This window comes from Microtus pennsylvanicus, chromosome 14 (assembly GCF_037038515.1).
Source record: "Microtus pennsylvanicus isolate mMicPen1 chromosome 14, mMicPen1.hap1, whole genome shotgun sequence".
Lineage (NCBI taxonomy): Eukaryota > Metazoa > Chordata > Mammalia > Rodentia > Cricetidae > Microtus > Microtus pennsylvanicus.
In genome coordinates, this window is record NC_134592.1 from 45,687,765 (window position 1) to 45,707,770 (window position 20,006).

At 44.2% G+C, this 20,006-nt stretch overlaps 2 protein-coding genes across 4 annotated transcripts; one reads left to right on the forward strand and one right to left on the reverse strand.

Moving 5' to 3' along the window:
• Positions 1–497: 497 nt before the first annotated feature.
• Positions 498–9,518, reverse strand: Lrr1 (leucine rich repeat protein 1). 3 transcript variants are annotated; one of them, XM_075947763.1, is made up of 4 exons: positions 9,323–9,518; positions 6,657–6,755; positions 4,902–5,623; positions 498–835 (listed from the first exon to the last, which is right to left on the reverse strand). In XM_075947763.1, the coding sequence occupies exons 1-4, from the start codon at positions 9,500–9,502 to the stop codon at positions 595–597; spliced, it is 1,242 nt and encodes a 413-aa protein (XP_075803878.1). In that variant the 5' UTR covers positions 9,503–9,518; the 3' UTR covers positions 498–594. The 3 variants fall into 3 exon arrangements, with proteins under 3 accessions (XP_075803878.1, XP_075803879.1, XP_075803880.1); XM_075947764.1 differs by lacking the exon at positions 6,657–6,755; XM_075947765.1 differs by lacking the exon at positions 498–835 and having other exon boundaries at positions 5,451–5,623; positions 6,662–6,755.
• A 6,498-nt stretch (positions 9,519–16,016) lies between these two features.
• On the forward strand, positions 16,017–17,438 carry Rps29 (ribosomal protein S29). The gene is made up of 3 exons (XM_075947466.1): positions 16,017–16,177; positions 16,413–16,512; positions 17,337–17,438. Exons 1-3 carry the CDS (start codon positions 16,116–16,118, stop codon positions 17,343–17,345), a joined length of 171 nt encoding a protein of 56 aa, XP_075803581.1. The 5' UTR covers positions 16,017–16,115; the 3' UTR covers positions 17,346–17,438.
• The last annotated feature ends 2,568 nt before the right edge of the window (positions 17,439–20,006 follow it).

The following is a 20,006-nucleotide window of genomic DNA, read 5'->3' on the forward strand; positions in this document are numbered from 1 at the left end:
CTGGAGGCAGGGACAGGTGGATCTCTGAGTTCAAGGCCAGCCTGGTCCACAAGAGCTAGTTCCAGGCCTGGCTCCAAAACAAAAACAAATCCTGAGCTATGCTCACACACAAAGCCCTGGCTTTGATCCACCATGGGGGTGGGGTGATTAACTACAGCACATCCTGATACTGGAGCAGAAACTAACACTGCAATCATAAATCTGTTAGCTTCATAATAAGATTAAAGATTCATTTAGTATTTTGTCTGCATATATATATGTGCATCTCATGCATGCCTGGTTCCCTGGAGGTCATAAGAGGGCATTGAATTCCCTGGAACAATTTGTACATACACAATTGTACATACAATTGTGAGCCATAATGTGGGTGCTGGGAACAGAACCCCAGTTCTCTGCAAGAGGGTATTTGCTCTTAAGTGCTGAGTATGAATCCACCCCCCAAAAGTTAAGTTTTAATTAAATTCCAGAGTCAAATGGTTGAAGATAAATATATTTTCTCCTCCATGAAAATATACAAAGCTTCCCTTTCTCCAATTTGTTACTGTTAAAACACAACCATCTACATCTAAGAAACTTTATTTTTGTTATTAATAATTATTTTAACATACCAGAAGAATTCACATAACAAGTTAGAGAACAAAAGTAAGCGATAATAGGAGCTTCCATTCTATCCACATTATCTACTAAGACCACGGTGTGGGCAACAGAGTGTAGATTAATTGTAGCAGTTCCTTGAATGAAAGAGTCTAGACAAAATCTTCCACAAACACAGGTTTTGGCAGTATCCAAATCTCGGCAAAGATGGAAAGGAATGATATCAGGGCCATACAAAATCCTAAATGGGGGAAAAACATAATGTTACTATATTGTGAATTTCATGTGTTTAGACAAGAATTAGAACACTGGATTATAATGAAATAATAATGACGGAACTCAATCTAACCATTTTATTTTTCCAACTGCTAAGAATAGGACGAAGAGATGGCAAAAAGACAACAAAATGTCCCTTGGTTTTCCTAGGTATAATCCTGAAGGTACTCTGGAGGCTGAGGCAGACTGGAGTTCAGGCCAGACAGGCCTACACGGGAGACATCTCAAACAAACAAAATGTGCCGAGGAAGCTGAATGCATGAGACCCTGTCTTAAAAAGCAAGGCTGGGTTTACTGGCTGTAATCTCAACTTCTTTGGAGGCTGGAAGAGAAAGATCCTAAACTCAAGACCTGACTGAGTAGAAGGTATAACTCAGTGGAAGGGTACTTGCACCTTAAGGTTCAAGTACCATTTAAAAAAAAAATACAGGGGCAGGTAGTTTGAGTTTGAGGCCAGTTGTTGATTTTTTTTTTAAAATATCATCTTACTATTTTATAAGCACTAAGTATTCCTGCTCTAATTACACCCTAAGTTATGACAAACACCCTATCATAAAGCAACTCAGGGACAGAAAAGGCTTACTTCACGTTATCCTTCCAGGTCACAGTCAAAGCAGTGAGGGAAGTCAGACAGGAACCCAAGCAGGAGCTGGGCACAGAAACCATGGAGGACCACTGCTTGTCGCCTCACTCATGGCTAGCTCAGGCTAATGTTCAGCCAGCTTCCTTATATAGCCTAGGACCTGCCCAGAGACAGGGCTACCCATACTGGGCTGAGTACTCTAGTGTGAACTACTAATCAAGGCAATCCTTCACAGACATGGCCACAAACCAACCTGATAGAGAAAATTAATTATTCAGCTGACACTCTTTTTTCCAGGTAATTTTAGACCGTGTCAAGTTGACAGTGATGCTAACTAGGCTAGTTCACTTCCTAGCTTCCATATCTATATGAAAGAAACATGAACAACAAAAGAAAACAAAAGCCAAAAGCCAATCAATGAATAAAAATCAAGTCAATGAAGTTCATTCTCATGAAACCAACTACAGTTAGTGTTTAGAGCTAGGAGGAAGAGAACCATCAGTTACTGAATCCTTCCAAGTCCTATATGTTTTGGTATAAATTAGCTCATTTAGCCTCAAAATTCTATAAAGTGGATATTATTCCAATTTCAGATGAGATTAAAAATTTAACTAATGTGCTAAAGTCATACAAATGGGTGAAGCCAGTAGTCCAATTCAAGTCTGGCTTAACGAACCACACTTCATCATTGTGCCAGATTGAAATCCTCAAATTTCTGGGTTATCAGAGCTTTTATTACTCCACCCCCGAGATAGGGTCTCTCTGTTTAACAGCTGTGGTTGTCCTGGAACTTGCTTTGTAGACCAGGCTAGCCTTGAACTCACTGAGATTCGCCCGCCTCTGCTTCCCAAGTGCTGAGATTAAAGACATGCACCTGGAGATCTTATTAAAACAGAGCTGGTCCCCATTCTGAAAATTCCTGGTTCAGTAGGTTTTGGGTATACACCAAGAACTTGCAACTTTTAACTAGTTCCTTCCTGATCCACCTGATGGTGTTTCAGCTGCTCAGGACACTGTATTTTGAGAAATGGTGCTATACACTCATCCAGCCATCAATGTCTGATATAAGCCAGACATGTGATAGCATATTTAAAATAAGATGTATCTATTTTTATTTTACGTGTATGAATGTTTTGCCTAAATATATGAATGTGCAATGTATGTGTGCCTGTGGAAGCATGTGCGGGTGTGGATGCACCCTTGTGCAGTGGACCAGATCCTCTGGAACTAGACTTACAGGTGATTGTGAGCATCCCTAAGTGGGTGATGGGAACTGAATCCGGATCCTCTGCAAAAGGAGTCAGTACTCTCTGACTATAAGTCATCTCTCCAGCCCAAAAATAAAACATTTAATACACAAGTAGGAAATAGCGAGAAAAAAAAGTCCATACCCTTGCTAATCTTATATTATGGGGAAAACTGATAGCAAATAAAATGTTAGAGAAAACAAGACAAGTAAAAAGTACTGTAACAACAGCAAAAAATAAGTAAGCCATATAAAATAGAGAAAAAAAATCACAATAGGAGTTTTTGGGTTTTTTGTTTTTGTTTTTTGAGACAGGGTTTTTCAGTGTAACAGGCCTGGCTGTCCTGGAACTCACTCTTTAGAACAGACTGGCCTTGAACTCAGAGATCCTTCTGCCTTTGCCTCCTGAGTGCTGGGAGTAAAGGTGTAGGTCATCACGCCAAGGAGTTATTAAAACTTGACTGTTGAGATGTTGAGATGAGGGTGAGATGGCTCAGTGGGTGAAGGTGCTTGTTGTCAAGGCCGATGACCTGAGTTCAATCCCAGAAACTAACATGGTGGAAAGCAAGAACCTGCTCCCACAAGTTGTCCTCTGGCCTCCGAATGCTGTGGCATCATACATGCCCCACTATTTCCCGATTCCACCAAAAAAACTTAAAAAAAAAAAAACAAAAATACTCTGTGTTTTAATCTGCTGGCCTAGTGTATTATAACTTATCTATACCCGAATAAACAGCCCTTGACTGCCCAAAGATCTGGGGAACATGGCATTTAAATGTTTAATTATTGAAAGATTTTTTCATAACAGAAAGACAGGTTAGCTCCTAGCAGCAGCACTTTATTTCCTCCAAAGAAAATGAAGACAGATGGGCACAGAACAACGTCCATCTGCAATTCACTTCATCAAGTGAAAACACTAATCACTGTGCGAACTGCCTTTCATCTAAACTGAAGATCTCCAGATGTGGACAAAGATTCAAATGGAGTGACTGCCTAGCTGTCTCAGGCTGAGGTAGGTTTGTCTTCCTACAGATTTCCTAATCCACAGACCTTCTAAAACCAGGCAGGCCCTGTGCTAAACAGCAAAGGCAAATATTACCCTCAATGACCATGGAGGACCCTGAGGTAGACAACTGGGTAAGTTCTCTGTCATTTTTTAATCAATAACTCCCCAATTAAAATTTTATCCTTCTCAAAGATCTCTGATGTAGTTTGACAGCTGAGAGGTTTTGTCAGTTTCAAAGGACAACCTCACCAAACAAATTTCAGTACAACTTCTTAACATGTTCTTTTTAAGATATACAAATGCAAATTATTAAAATATGTACCTGCAAGTTATAAGGTATGAGGACAAATACAAGTTATCAAATTTCTCATGTTGTATTTCATAGTCTTAAAGATACTTTTCATTGTGCAAAACATGTCAGTCATTCTGACATACATATGCTGCTGTTTGCTGTTTTCTAAAACTTATGTTTTCACGAACTCAAAGAATTCTTGTGAGTTCCAGGGAGCTGAATTTAAGGATTCACCTTAAACAGGTCAGATACAACCCTCTCAATTCCTTGGTCCTGAAAAAATTTTTTTCTTCCTAAATTGTCCTCTTCTGCCAGGTCTAAGAGACACTGGACAGTTCCACACCACAAATCCTGGACAGGAGTAAAGTGACCAACCACCCCAAGATGTAACCAGCACTCAGCTTTCTCAGGTTCCCCAAGAAGGACTTCACCGCCCACAAACAAGCAGGAAGCAGTCTTGAGACCCTGCCATCCGAATTCCTTCAACCTACTATGCCTAACTCCCTGCCTTTTTATTATAAGAAAAAGATGGGAATGTTGTTATCTGCGGGCCAGGTCTGTCACTTGGGTACCCTGTCCCTTTAAGAGACAAGCTTTGCCCACTCCCAACCCCCCCCCTTCTGCTGAGGCAAGTGTATCTCCCACCTCTCCAGTGTGTCAGGCCCCCATCTGTACTCCCTTCTCCCCTCCCCCTCCATAACCCACTGAATAAACTCTATACCTGAGCTCTCTCTGCACAGCACAGCGTATCCCTCTGTCTCCTATGTGGCCTCAGGCCACCTGCTAGGGAACCTGCAGAGGATCCCAGTGCCTGGGGCCACCTCTTTATGAATGATAACACCCTGAGTTTCATCAGACTGTCAGGATGCTACCAAAGAACCATATTTATGACTGAAAGTCTTACCTATGGGATAGTACAGCTCGAGCAGAAAACTCCAGTAACGTTAATGGTACTTGAAGCTTTACAATTGGAAGGACTTCTGGTTTTTCAAAAATATTTCCAAAAAGATCCAAGTACTCTAGGGATAGCATTTTAAATTCACAAGGTAGTTTTGTAAGTTTGTTACGAGCTGCTGCTAGAAAACGGAGATTTTTCAGTTGTCCTATCTTGAAGGGAAGCTGAATCAGTTCATTATCACTAAGGGTTAAATTCATAAGTTCCCGAAATTGGCAAAACTGCACAGGGAGTGCCCTGAGTTTGTTCTTGCTGAGATCCAAACTCTGAAGTGACTTCTGGAGTGTGGACTGGCACAAGGACACACTAAATGACTCCAAGTGATTGTCACTAAGGTTAAGCTCTTGAAGGTGAGTGAGGTCTCCAATTGTGGCTGGAAGCTTTTTTATACAGTTGTGACTCAGGTCTAACTTCCTAAGGTTTTTTAAGCAGAGCATTCGCATATCAACTCGGGCCAGCCTACAGTGAGAAACCTGAAGATGTTCCAGAGAACACGGAAAGCTCTTGCTCAGAGGATAATCCTTTTGGGATGCGATAACCATCTTGGTTTTTAAATTCTCAAATTCTGAAGTCTTCGCCGGTGTAAGTGTTGAAAGTGGTATATTGACATCACAGCCTCTGTGAGCCATTCTTACAGCTGAAAGTAAACTCTTTAAATTGCCAGGATTGGCCTGAAAAAAAAGTTACACAATTTATAAATCTCATTTTAGATACTTCATGCTTGTTTAGTTCTTCCCTTAAAAAAATCCTACAGTTGCATACACAGGCTAGTAACCAGATTTTGAAATCAGCTGCAAAAAATATTTTAGCACTTGGTCTAAATTTTAACTTTCAAAGTTTGGGGGGCAGTGAGAGGGCCAGTGGGTAAAGGTGCTTGTTGTTAAGCATGACATCCTGAGCTCAGTCCCTGAAACCCAAATAGCAGAAGCAGAGGACCTACTCTTGAAGGTTGTCTTTAGACCTCCACCCATGTAGACACATACATACACACAGAATAAGTAAGTGTTGGGCTGATGAGAAGGCTCAGCAGTTAAGAGCATTTGCTACTCTTGCCGAGGACCCAGGTTTAGTTCCCAGCAGCCACATGAAGCAGCTCACAATGGTCTCAGTCTCTCTGCCTACAGATCAGAGATGAAGATGTAAAGGCCTCAGATACTGTGGCAGCACATATCTGCACGCTACCATGCTCTCTGCCACAATGATAAACTAAGCCTCTGAAACTGTAAACAAGCTCCCAATGAAATGTTTTCCTTTAGAAGAGTTGCCATGGTCATAGTGTCTCTTCACAGCAATAGAACAGTGACTAAGTCAATGTATTTACACCAGGAGTAAAGACAGATTCTAGAAAGCTATAAGTGGTGGCTTAGGTCTGTAATACCAGCACTAGAGAAGTTGAGGCATGATTGCTGTCAGTTTCAGGTCAGCTTGGGCTACCTAAGACCCTATCTCAAAACAAACAAACAAACAAACAAAAATACACCTGCAAGAACTGTTTCTAATTGTTATTTGGGCTCTCAAGATGCTTTAACAGGCAAACATTTTGTTTTCAGTATTTGTGATATGGTCTCCCTGTGCAACCCTGGATGGCCAATAACTTGACACGTAGATCACACTAGACTTGGGCTTATAGAACTCCTCCTGACTTTGCTTGCTGAGAGCTGCACCTAGCTTGTGTATGTTTTGCTATAGTTTTCAATATCCTACCTTACTCAGACAGATGTCCACAGGAGGTTCCTTTAACCGGACAGTGGCTTTCCCCTCATCCACAAATTTGTTGAAGAGCTGCTCAATGTTTTCTTTTAGCTAATTAAAATCAAAGGAGAAGGGTAAGGGAGAGGACAAAACTAGTCATGACTATTCAATAACACTTACTGCAACTAGAATGTACCAGTCTTCTTCCAGGTTTTAGTTGGCTTTCAGTCCCAAAGTCTAAGTGTTTTATGAAGTTTTTGTTTGGTTGGCTTTTCTTTTTTCTTTAAAGCCAGTGAATAGTTATAGCTTCCAACCAGCTGACACTGGGTACTACTTTCCTTCATTTTAAGAGAATGTTCCCCTTCTCTCAACCCAGCTACATGGCTATAGAAAGAAGTGCCAGCAGTAGCTCCCCACCTTCACAGCCTCAGTCCCTTATTCCGGGTGAACATGCCTTTAGCTAGACTGTATGCAAACTCCATGAGAGCAAAAAGTCTGTCTTGTTGCTATGGTAACCTCTGAGCTAGAACAGTGACTGATATAATTGGTGCTCAAAACTTTTCATAACTGATGCTTTAGCCTTAGACTTCAATAACTCTTTGCTGAGAGGCCGCTGTGTACTAGGCACCAAGATAAAAAGTTGGAGCAGTGTTGAATAAGAATGGTTAGCTAGGCGGTGGTGGCGTATGCCTTTAATCACAGCAGAGGCAGGCGGATCTATGTGAGTTGAAGGCCAGCCAACAGGGTCGACAGCAGCACAAGTTCCAGGACAGTCAGGGCACAAAGAAAAACCCTGTCTCGAAAAACCAAAACCACAGTCTGAGACAATAACCACAGTTATTAAAAAGTACAACAAAAAGCTAAGTAGGGGTTACTATAACCTAGGCAAGGAAGCCTCACCCAGTTTAGGAGTAGAAATGGGATTGTAAGGTGAGAGAGTTGAAGGACTAGAACACATTGGGTATGTAGTAAGGGGAATAGGAGGAAATAGCATTCCAGGTGGAGGCAACATATGCAAAGCCAGGAAGGGAGAGCTGGTAACTGTGAGAAGCCAATAACTCAGGAATTTAACAAGGAGAAAAGGTGGGAAGTGGGGAGGAGAGCAAATATGTATGGAAAGAAAACAGACACCTAAGAGTGAAAGAGATAAGAACCATAAAATTCACTAAGGATTTAAACTGAGAAGCACAATTAGATCTGCATTAAAGTTTTTCCTGGGAAGCCAGGTGTGGTGATTCACAACTCTAATCCCAGTACAGGCAGAGGCAGATGGATCTCTGTGAGTTCAAGGCCAGCCTGGTCTACAAGAGCTAGTTCCCGGACAGGCTCCAAAGCTACAGAGAAACCCTGTCTCAAAAACAAAACAAAATCCAAAATAAATAAGTATGTTTTTTAAAAAAAACTTCTCCCAGAACTAGAACTGCAGTTAAAGTCTTACCTGAAGGAGAGAAGGACAGGATAAAGGAAGGACAACAGGAGACGTGGACTCCTTAACAGTGGGTAAACAATTTAGACTACAATTTACAATTTAGCTGGGACGGAAGAAAATGTAGTTCAGAGGGTAGAACGCTTACCATGAACCTGTGGTTCTATCCTTAACTCAGTAGTACAAACCAGGTGTAATGGTTCTTGTGTGTAATCCCAGCACTTGCGAGAGAGAGGCTCGAGAATCAGGAAATCAAGGCCATCTTTAGTTACATAGTGCTACAGCTAGCCTAGCATGCACAAGGGCCTAGGTTCAATCTCCAGCACTTCAAAAGTAAATAAGTAAATAAAAATAAATAGCTTCAAAAAGTTAGTACTGTAGCCGGGCGGTAGTAGCACACACCTTTTAATTCCAGCACTCGGGAGGCAGAGGCAGGTGGATCTCTTGAGTTCGAGGACAGTTTGATTTGCAAGAGCTAGTTCCAAGACAGGTACCAAAGAAATCCTGTCTCAAAAAAACCAAAAAACCAAGCAAACAAACAAAAAACCCTCTCTTTCCTCAACTAAGTATTTGCTATGAACTATAACATATAAGGGAAAGAATCCTAGAAAACGTATAAAATGCACTAAAAAAATCAGATAAAAAGGGTAGGTGATGAATCGTTCCTTCATCTCCATAGTGGACACAAAGACATCCTGTTTTCATCAAACAGCAGTGTCTGGTAACGGAGGAGAGCGGATTTTATAAATCTCCTTTTCAAATTTCGGTTCAGTGACGGGCAGACGACTCCAGAGTTTGCCACCCTACCTACAGGTACAAACAATCTCGGGACCGCGCGCGGGCCAAGCATTTATGAAGTAAAGCAGAGGACACAGGTAAACAACTTTCACAACAGCGACAGCGAAGACAATGACAACGACTGTCAGATTTAGCGCAAACTCAACTTTGGCTAGTAGTCCCCGGCACATGCATTCTGCCTGTGTGTGCTGCAGACTGGACCCAGAACCTCAGGATTTATTGCCAAGCTTTTCACAACTGAGCTCCAGACCCAACCCCTCTTCACCATCTCCTCATGACATCTATTGTGAAAAACACCGGGGCGGCACGCTTGAATGAACGAGGCTGTGGGGTCCCTCCGCCCTCACATCGCTGTCAGAGGCGGGCGGTACGCAGGCCGCGTCGCTGTCACCGAGTCACACCCCCGGGGGGCGGCGGCGAGAGGAAGGAGGCTCAGGGCGGCCGGGTCGCTCACCTCGTAGCGGGTCCCGCGCTTGTCCTTCATGGTGGAGACCAGCAGGCAGGCGCGGCCGCCCGACTCGGCGTGCGGCGCCTGGCACAGGCTCACCACCGCTCGCACGCCCTTGCCGCGGCTCTTGAGCCCCAAGACCGGCAAGTGCCGGCTGAGGACCTCCACCTCACAGGGCAGCCTCATCTCCCCGACAGCCGCCTCCCGGCCGCCCGGCCTTTGAAATTTGGCGCCACCCGGAGGGCGGGGCCTCCGGGGGCCTTCACGCCAGGGCTGCCCGTGACCCGCCTGCGTCCGCGGGCTTTGGGACTTCCCGGAGTTCCACGGCAAATTCCCCGTGGGACGGGTGGAATGCCCGTGTTTAGCATTGCCTTATGTTTTCTGAGTGAATCCCTGCATGCTCGGTGCGCGCCGGAGGACCGTCCGTCAGGCTTCGGACAGGCGATCGCTGAGGACGCCATGTTTTCCTTGACAGGTGGTGGGGTGGGTCCCGGGGCGCGCGGGTCGGGCTGTCCGGGCGCTCCTTGCAATTCTCCTCACACCCAGGGCTGGGGCTACCCGGGAAGGCAGGGGTCGCCCTGTTGACCCGGTCAGGCATTTGGGACGTGCGCCGCTGAGGACGAGCTCTCGCCAGGCAGCATCAGTCAAGTCAGAGCGCAGCTTTAGGTGACGGGGGCGGGCGAGGCGATGCTCGCCCACAAAACTTCACTTTGTGGCGGTGATCGGCTGCTGAGCCTTGGAAGGACTTTGACACCCACCTTCGCTTCTCGTTCCTTTATCCAAACTGCACTTTTGTAATTATGAAATCGCGTTCAGAAACACGGATTTTCAATTTAGCTGTGGTAAAATTATGGTTAAGCAATGAACATCCCTGCTTACATATAGCGTGTTGAAGTTTTTGCGTGCGTTGATTTCGCATCCTGAAAAACCACAGGAGAGAGGCAAAGATAATAAATTGTCATCCACACCCCACACCCGTTTAGTATTCCCTCATACATTCATATTTTTGATTTTTTACCTTTCTTCCGCCCAGTATTGTCACCATCATGCCCGGCACCGGTTTTCCTTCTTGAAAACTCCAATAACACCTAAAACTTCCTTTCATTTATTTTCCCGAGTTTCTGCCACATACTAGGCATTCGACTGATGATAGACTGAATGTCTCTGAATGTTCTCATCTGCTCCCATAATCAGCCTTATTCATTGTGGAGTGCAGGGACCAGAGACTGAAGCCAGTTGGCAAAGACTGGCAGCCCTTGCCCACTTGTGCTTCATATAGCAAATAGAACACAGCCAGTGTGCCAAGAAAGACCTCCCTCTCCTGGGCTTCATGGACCTAACAGAGCAAGTACTTGCAAAAAGAACCCCTGTGGTACAAATTTGGGAGAGGCCATTACTATGTAAAAGTCCCATGAGAACCAATCCTTTTTTTTTTTTCAGCTTCCTCGTCCACTTCTATTCTCAGCAGTGCTTTCTTTTTCTCAATAAATTGTGTTTATTATTATTTTTAACTATGCGTATTACTGGGGCAGTGCTTTGTCTTGGAACACAAAGGCATCGAATCCTAACACACCCGGTTATGGTTAGTTATGCCTGTCTTAACCTCTAGACTACCGGCTTCTGGGTTCTGAGTCATCAGTGTTATCTACAAGACTTAGCTAGTGTTTATACAGAGGAGGCACTCAGAGCATATTTGCAGAAAGGATGAATCGATAGTACGTGTAGATATGCTATTTAAATTATAGGAATATGTGCTATTTGTTTAGCAAACAGAGCAGGCTCATCTTAAATTCATATTTCTTTTAAAAGTAGATAGCCATTTAGTCTCTCTTCTGATTCAGTCTTCCTCTACCTTGGGAGTGGGACAGAAAAAGTTAGCTTTAAATGGATTCAAGTTTTAAAATGTAATGTGAAAAAATAAAAGTATCACAGGGAAATTTATTTTAAACTACAACCACCACCAAAACAAAACAGTGAAAGGACTTGAGCCCAGGGCTTCGCAGCAGCTAGACAAGTCCTCTGTTATTAAGCCATATCCCTAGTGACTCTATGGCTGACTTTCTTAAGGATTCTCTCTCACACATGCACACAAACACATGGACACACAAGAATTTTAGAATAAAACCTAAAAGCAGTGATTTAAGACATAGACAAAATTTAAAGTACATAAACTTTTAACTCCCCCCCCCACCTAGCATATTAGATATCTTAGAATATCTAAGGTATTCCTAAAGGTGCAATAGTGGTACTTATCTCTTGGGAGTTAATCAACAGCTGTCTTATTGGACACGAGAACCATTCAGCTAGAGGGAAACCTTGCCTGGTACTGAAAACTTGGCCGACTACCCGTGGCTAGCGAGGTCAAGGATCTTAAAGGAGAATCGTCATCCATCCTAAACCAGAAAAAATCCCAACCTCATTCTAACCCTTATCTCTGTACCCAAACACAAGCATAGCTCCTTCCGTCCATCAACGCTGCTCCTCTTCCCAGCAGAGGGAGACCTTGGCAGCAAGCCACAGCTGGACAAAATGAAGAGAACAGCTGACTCTGAGACGGATGCCCAGCCCCTCCTGGGCATCTACACCGCAATCGCTAACACCTAAGACTCAGGCAACCTCCCAGAAGAGGGAGGTGGAATGGTTCTAAGAGCCAGAGGCCAAGCACATCTGCTTCCGGATTGTATCTCCTGAATATGTCAGGCAAAGGACACTCATGGAAACAGTGTAGCTGCCTTAACAAGACCTAGAGAATAGCAACAGCAGTTGACACAAAAATGGGATTGGGGGAAATCTCATAAGGAAACATTAGAGGAAGAGCTACAAGGTAATTAAGACTGCTGTGTGTGTGTGTGTGTGTGTGTGTGTGTGTGTGTGTGTGTGTGTGTGTGTGTGTGAGAGAGAGAGAGAGAGAGAGAGAGAGAGAGAGAGAGAGAGAGAGAGAGAGAACTAGTCTTCCTCAGCGTGAGTCCTGTAAATGGTTATCCAATCCCAAGTAGTCTGCCCTGAAAACATATGCAGATAGACAACACTAAATAGATTCAGCGGCTGCATTTTTATATTTATTTACAAATATATGACAGTAATAATGAAAGAAAATGGGCCATGAATTTGAGAAGAAGGGAGGCATGAAACAGGTTTAAGGGAGGAGAGTGAAGGGGGAAATGATATAGATACAGTATGCATATATAAAATAAAATTATAAATTTAATTTAAAATTGATACTTTATATTAGCATGTACATGATTACTCTCTATAACTAAATTCAATTTTTAAAAAAATTTGCATGAAACAATATGCTTAATTTTGGATATCAGTTGATTGGTTTAAAGAATATTGGTGGATAGTGGTGGCCCATGCCTTTAATCCCAGCACTTGGGAGGCAGAGGCAGGTGGATCTCTGTGATTTTGAGGCTAGTCTGGTCTACAGAGCAAGTTCCAGGACAGCCAATGCTACACAGAAAAACCCTGTCTCAAAAAACCAACAAACAGGGGCTGGAGAGATGGTTCAGTGGTTAAGAGCACTGTTTGCTCTTCCAGAGGGCCTGAGCTCAATTCCCAGCAACCATATGGTCACTCACAACCATCTGTAATAAGATTTGGCACCTTCTCCTGACCAGCAGGCATACATGTAGACAGAACACTATATACATAATAAAAAATTAAAAAAACCAACCAATAAAACAAACAAATTACATCACTGTTCCTGAAGGTGTCTATGAGGGTTCTTCTAGAGAAGACAGATGAGAAAGCAGAGTAGTGAGGAAGATCCAACTTCCACTACATAGGCACCAGGAAGCGGGGTGTGTGTGTGTGTGTGTGTGTGTGTGTGTGTGTGATCTTTCTAGTACTTTTAACAGGACACCCTCAGTTGTCAAGCCTTCAGTTTCTGAGGCCTTTGGATTGGACTGAGCCATGCTACCAGCATCTTAGGGTTTCTAGCTTGCAGGTGGTATGTAAGCCAATTTTTCTAATATAGTATATTAGAAATATAATATATATTATATATATACCTTAACAATATGGATATCACAATATGGATATCAATCATTTATCTAGCTATCCATCTACCCACATAGTGTATTGGTTCTGTCCCTTTGGAGAACCTTGAGTAATACGAATTTTAAAGTCAATAGTTGTTCTGGCGAGCACAATCACTGTCATCATTATTATTAAAGATAGGATCCTTTTATGTGGCTCAGGCTGACCTGCACCCGCGCTCTATAGCTCAGCTGGCTTTGAATTCACATTTAAATTTGATTCTCTAGCCTTATCTTCCCAAATGCGCTACCACACCTGACTCAAGAAAGAAGTTTTTTTTTCTTTGACAGCATCTTACTAAGCAGCCCTAGCTGGCCTGGAACTTTCTCTGTAAACCAGGCTCCAATTCACAGAGATGTTGGGATTAAAGGAGTATACCACACACCTCGCCAACAAACAGACTTTTACTGAACGTTGTAAGTTGGTTTTGGCATTTCTAAAATTTTATTTTTAAATTTGATTTAATTTAGAGACAGGGTTTCATAATATAGCCCTGACTGGCCTGGAACTTGGTATGTAGACCAGGTAGGCCTCAAACTCAGAGATCTGTCAGCTTCTGCCTCTCAAGTGCTGGGATTAATTCCACACCCAGGTGGAATTGGTTTTCTATCTGATTTTACCTAAACTGCTAGGCTGTCTAAGAGCACAGAGAACACCGATTGTCGCTGAAAGTAGTGAGTGTGAAGTCAGTGATAGTGCTTCGCTAGCAAATATAAGACATATAAATAATATAAATACAAATATAGAGTCAATCATTAGCACCTTCCCAAAGGTTGGGACCATAACTCTTTGTTTAAAAATTCTTTATTTATTTTTATTTTACGTGCATTGGTGTTTTGCCTGCATGTGGGTGTCAGATCTCTTGGAACTGGAGTTACAGACAGCTGTGAAGCCACCATGTGGCAGCCGGGAATGGAACCAAGGTCCTCTGGAAGAGGAGCCAATGGTTTTAATCACTGAGCCATCTCACCGATTCTGGAATGATGAAGTCTATCCAATATAATAATTTGGCAATTATCAGCAAATTGGCAGGTGAGTACACGCAAGCCTGCAAGCATACATTTTCCAGATTGGCCCAGACTCACTGGCATAATGCTAGCCAGTCTCTCAGAGGCGGCTAGGAAAACACAGATGCTCTTTGGATCCCAAGAGACCTGATCAAAGAGATCTGCCAGACTCTTCGAGAACGGCCGACTAGCTAGGAGGAGTGGGCTACTACTTTCTTTGGTAAAGTCGTAAAGTCATTGATCCCACCAATAGCAACCAGGGCCGCATAGATGAACCAAAAATAAGGTACCGAGAAGCCAGCATGCTTTGGCACTATTGACTTTATTCTTTGTCTAGCATGGGGAGTATTTCAGGCCTGTGTCCCAAATGCTTGCTTAGTTGTATTATACGTCATCAAAGCTAAAAAGGAAAACAGAAGTGGGATTGGAAGGATTCTCATAAGAGCTATTGTTCAGAGTCGTGTCGTCCCCCCCCCCCCCTTATTGTTGCACACCGCGCTACACCCTGTAGAACTAGTTAAAGCTTTTATTTCAGGACTATGTACAATTTTATGTTTCTGTGGAAATATGGCATCTAGATCAGATATTTACTTGCATTCTGAAATTTATTGTTAGTTGTTTTGGTATCAAATTACCTAATCCAAAGCACCCTTTATTTCAAATTACTTCTTTCTTCAAATTTAGCCACCTAAACTGCTGTTGGTGGTCCAAGCCCAGTACTTGGAATGGAGGCAAATGTAATTCCACTCTGGGCAGATAGCAAGTTCCCGGCGTGCCTAGACTCCACAGGGAGACTGTTACAAAAACAACAAACAACAAAAACAACAGAAAAAAATTATTATTTTTTTACATTTATTATTAAATGTACCAAGTACTTTTAGGTATGAAGTATACTAAAGGTGATATACTCAAGTATATTGAAATATTGAACACCTTAACATTGTTCGCCAATCTCTAGAAGTTGTTTTATCTCTCGGTGGAGCGTATCAAATCCAAAAACGGAAAAGCCGTTGTTTAATAAGAGGGAAAGAGACCCCTATCGTTGACGCCTGATCATTGCAGTTGTTTTAAGTTGTTTTATAAATTCACGCCAGTAGGTGTCAGTGTTGAGCGATGGCTAAACTCGGTTTTCTGCCTCAAAAAATTTTTAAAAGCTTGCGGTCTTAAAGAAAAATCTTTAAGAAAACGATGTAAAATAACGTTGAAAACGTAAAAAGAGACGGGGTCTCGCTATGTTGCCCAGGCTGGAGTGCAGTGGCTATTCACAGGCGCGATCCCACTACTGATCAGCACGGGAGTTTTGACCTGCTCCGTTTCCGACCTGGGCCGGTTCACCCCTCCTTAGGCAACCTGGTGGTCCCCCGCTCCCGGGAGGTCACCATATTGATGCCGAACTTAGTGCGGACACCCGATCGGCATAGCGCACTACAGCCCAGAACTCCTGGACTCAAGCGATCCTCCTGTCTCAGCCTCCCGAGTAGCTGGGACTACAGGCGTGCGCCACCGCGCCCGGCGATCGGCACCGCGGCCGGGAAGATACTAGAGGTTTGCCTGCGGTGACGTCAGCCACTGTGCCCGCCCCGTCGTCTCGAGAGCTGTCACTCAAACCGCCCTGCCCCCACCAACGCCGCTGCACTGCGCACGCGTCACGCCTGAGCGGTGTCTTCTGGGTAAAGTGTGGCTCCGGAAAGTTTGAAGAGCGCATGCGTGCGTTGGCTCGCTCCTTTTGGCTCGTCGGCCGTCAGTGAGGCAACATGGGTCACCAGCAGCTCTACTGGAGTCACCCGCGGAAGTTCGGCCAGGGATCCCGCTCCTGGTGAGAAGCGGATGGTGGGGTTGTGCGTAGGGGAAAGGGCCGCTGTGGGCGGCGGGGCTGCTGGAGGTGACGGCGCCCGCGGGCGGCGCGCAGGCCCGGCGTTCGGAGCCTCCATGGCGGCCGCCGCCATCACGGGCCCGTGCAGGACGGACTGGCGGGCGGGGTGCGGGCGGTGCGCCGTCCTCGGTGAGAAATGGCCTGACTGGATGCCCTCTGTTTCTCTTCCCCCGTGCAGCCGCGTCTGCTCAAACCGCCACGGTCTGATCCGGAAATACGGACTGAACATGTGCCGCCAGTGTTTCCGGCAGTACGCGAAGGACATCGGCTTCATTAAGGTACGCGCCCTCCCGACGCCATCGTCCCCGTGCGGGCGGGAGCCTCGGACCGAGACCCACAGGCCGAGGGGGCTGGAAAGGGCAGGAAAACCCATGCTTGGCCGGGTTTGGGTGTCAGCTTGGTAGGAGAGCCTGCTCTTTCTCCGTAGTAGCTGAGGATTTGCTAATCGACTACGTGTCTTAAATGTCCTGCTGGGGGCGTTAGATCATAGGTTGGGAAGAGCCTTAGATTGGGGGCCCGGTAGACTTGTTTAGCCAAGGTATTTTGTCTTTTGTGGGTTTTGGGGTCGTGGTCACATTATTGCTACTTGAAACTTTGTTGATTGCCCAAGTCACTTTTTTGGTCAAAAACAATTTGCTTTTTGGCATAAAACCACCAGCTTTCTCTTTAACTGGACCAGTTTGCTTTTTCAAGTCAGGGTATTTCTGTGTCCCTGGAACTCTGTAGGCCATGCTGGCCTTGGAGGGCTGGGATTAAAGGTGTGAGCCACCACACCCGAATTCGGGACCAGTTTTTAAAAAGCTTGTGTTTAATGGGCCTACATATTTTATGTGGGCTCTCCTGTGCAGCAGGGACAGTTTCTAAGTTCAAAATTCCAATATTGGAAATAATTTTCATTATACTAATTATTACCGCAAGCCTAGTAATATACAGTGTGGAGATCTGAGTGACTTAGTGTGAGAGGATCGTAGATTAGAATGGTTCAGGCTCCCTGACAGCTTTGTCAGACTAAGATGAGCTGTGGCAAACTGCTTTGTAGCTCTGGTGAGTGAACTAGTAAAATATGGCAGGATCTAATAAATTCTCTGCTTTTTCTTTGCAGTTGGACTAAGCGACCTTGAATGGATTCTTCAAGACTCTACCCAGTGGAAAAGATGAACGCCAGTCTTTGTACATAAGAATAAAACAAAGTGAAGACCTTCAAGTTGTGTTGTTTTTTTCTTTCTTTCTTCCTTTATTTTTTTGAGACAGGGTTTCTAAATACAAGCTGGCCTCAAACTCAGATCTATTCATCCACTTCTGCCTCCCTAGTGCTGGGATCAACAATTTAATTTTTTTTAGTGTTCTTCTGCCCCCACCCCCGTTTTTTGAGACAGGGTTTCTCTGTAGCTTTGTAGCCTTTCCTGAAGTAGATTAGGGAACTCAGAGATCCTCCTGCTTCCGGAGTGCTGGGATTAAAGGCGTGTATCTCCTGTCATTAGAGCATTTTATCAGTTGATCTAAATTCCCAGTCCTGATAGGTGGTGTTTTACTGTGTCCAGAAATAATTTTAAAAATGCCTTAGGGGGGGGAGTGGGAACTTCCCTCCTGAGGTATGTACATATACTGATATGTATGATGAAAAAGATTTTCTTTTTAAAAAAAAAATAAAATGCCTTAGGGCTGGAGAGTTGTTTTTTGGGGGGTGGTGTGGTTGGAGGACTTCTCTAACTCTGGCTGTGCTGGAGTTTGCTTTGTAGACCAGCCTGGCCTCCATCTGCCTCCTGCGGGTTCTTAAGTGGACCTACATTCTGATTTCCTGCATGCGCGGCTCATAGCCATCTAGCTCCAGTTCAGGGAATCCTTCCTATGGGTACTGCACATATGTAGCTTGCAGACAAATGTTTGCTGATAGCTTCTGCAGATCTAGGAAGCTGGTCAATGAAGGCTAACTCAGTGAAAGATACAGTATGAGTTTTTAACTTGACCAGGTAAGTAACAGACCAGAAAGTTATTTTCACTAAAGTTTATGGTCTGGACTTGCCATGAGTTTGGGAATCTGTTAGATACAGTGTTTTTAGCCAGATGGGTGTGCTGTACACCTTTTGATCTCAACACTTGGGAGGCAGAGCCAGACCAGGGCTACATGGAGACTAAACAGAATACAGTGCTCTTTGGTTGGTAGGGTTTCACTGTGTAGTTGAAGTTTGTCTTGAACTTTGGCTCTTTGAATTAAAAGTACATGTAATTATAGTTGGTTTGCAGTGGTCTTAGTTACCCCCCCTAGAGGTAAGATGGGGCCAGCCTGGTTTCCAGGGCTACATAGTGAGACTGTCTAAAGGGCAGAGGAGATGGTTTAGTGGATTAAGGTGTTTGCCAAGCCTATAGAACCCACATGATAGGAGAAAGCCAAGTCTTGCAAATAGAAAAGTATTAAGAGATGGGTCCTGGAGGTGACTCCAGGTTTGAGAAGCTATTCGGTCTTGGGAATTCTGTACCAAATTCAGATGTGCTGAATTGGTGGGTCAGTAGTATGTGAGTGGAAGCAAAGTGCTGGCTGTTAGGAGGCCTTACTCTATACTTGTGTTGAAAGCATGGCCAGAGCTGTGTTTATGCACTCTAACCCAGTGCTTAAGAGGCTGGGCCTAGAGGAAATGGGACCGAGGCAGTGAGAATCTAAGCAGGTGATCTTGGACCGGCACTGGCTGGAGTGGTTTAGGTTCTGTTGAAGGTGGGAGATGGGAGCAACTGGGAGAATTGTTGGTAGGATGGAAAGCAGGTTTGGAGAAAGTATTGCCATACTGTTTCCAATCCCATTAGACTAGTGCAGCCTTCTAGGAAGTGCTTTTTTTTTTTGGTTTTTGTTTTGTGGAGCCTGTCTTGGAACTAGCTCTTGTAGACCAGGCTAGCCACCTGCCTGCCTCTACTACCTGAGCTTTGGGATTAAAGGTGTGTGCCACCCCTGCCCAGCTAAATGCTTGTTTATTTTTTTTATTTTTTTTTTTTTGTTTGGTTTTTCGAGACAGGGTTTCTCTGTGGCTTTGGAGCCTGTCCTGGAACTAGCTCTGTAGACCAGGCTGGTCTCGAACTCACAGAGATCCGCCTGCCTCTGCCTCCCGAGTGCTGGGATTAAAGGCGTGCGCCACCATCGCCCGGCCAATGCTTGTTTAAATTATGGAGTACAGTAGGGTGAAAACTGGAAACAATTTTCACTGTCCTTTAGAGTGTGGAGGCCTGTATTTTCAGGTCTCTTACACGAAAGAAAGGATTCTTGGGTTATTCGGGGTTTAGGGCTGAGCAAATCAGGATGAAGGTGGAGATCTAAGCAGGGTGTGGTGTGTGCCAGTATGCCAGCTTTCAAGGTGGAGGCAGGAGGATCAAGAATTGAAGGTTGGTTTGCCTTCAGAAGTTCAGACCAGCCTGGGCCAAGTGTGGGATCTGTTTTAAGCAGGGAGTGAGCTATATCACATGCATTTGACAAAAAAGCAGAATTGATGTCTCCACTGTTTGATGTGACAGGGAAAGTGACAAGAGAAGAGGCTGGGAAAAAGCTGATTGGATTTTAACTGCAGTTAAATTGCCTATTGTTTTTAAAAGCATTGCTGGTGAACTTCCCAAAAGGACTTACGAGCTCATGGGATCAAGAATCCTGAAATCCAAAAGTTAACAAGCTTCCTAGTGCTCCATCTTGACCTTTAGAGAGATCAGTTGCAGTTGTGATCTAGGTGTGGTGCAGGCTAGAGCTCTCTATTTGGTAGGTGGGGGCAGGAGGATCAAGAGTTCAAGGACAGCT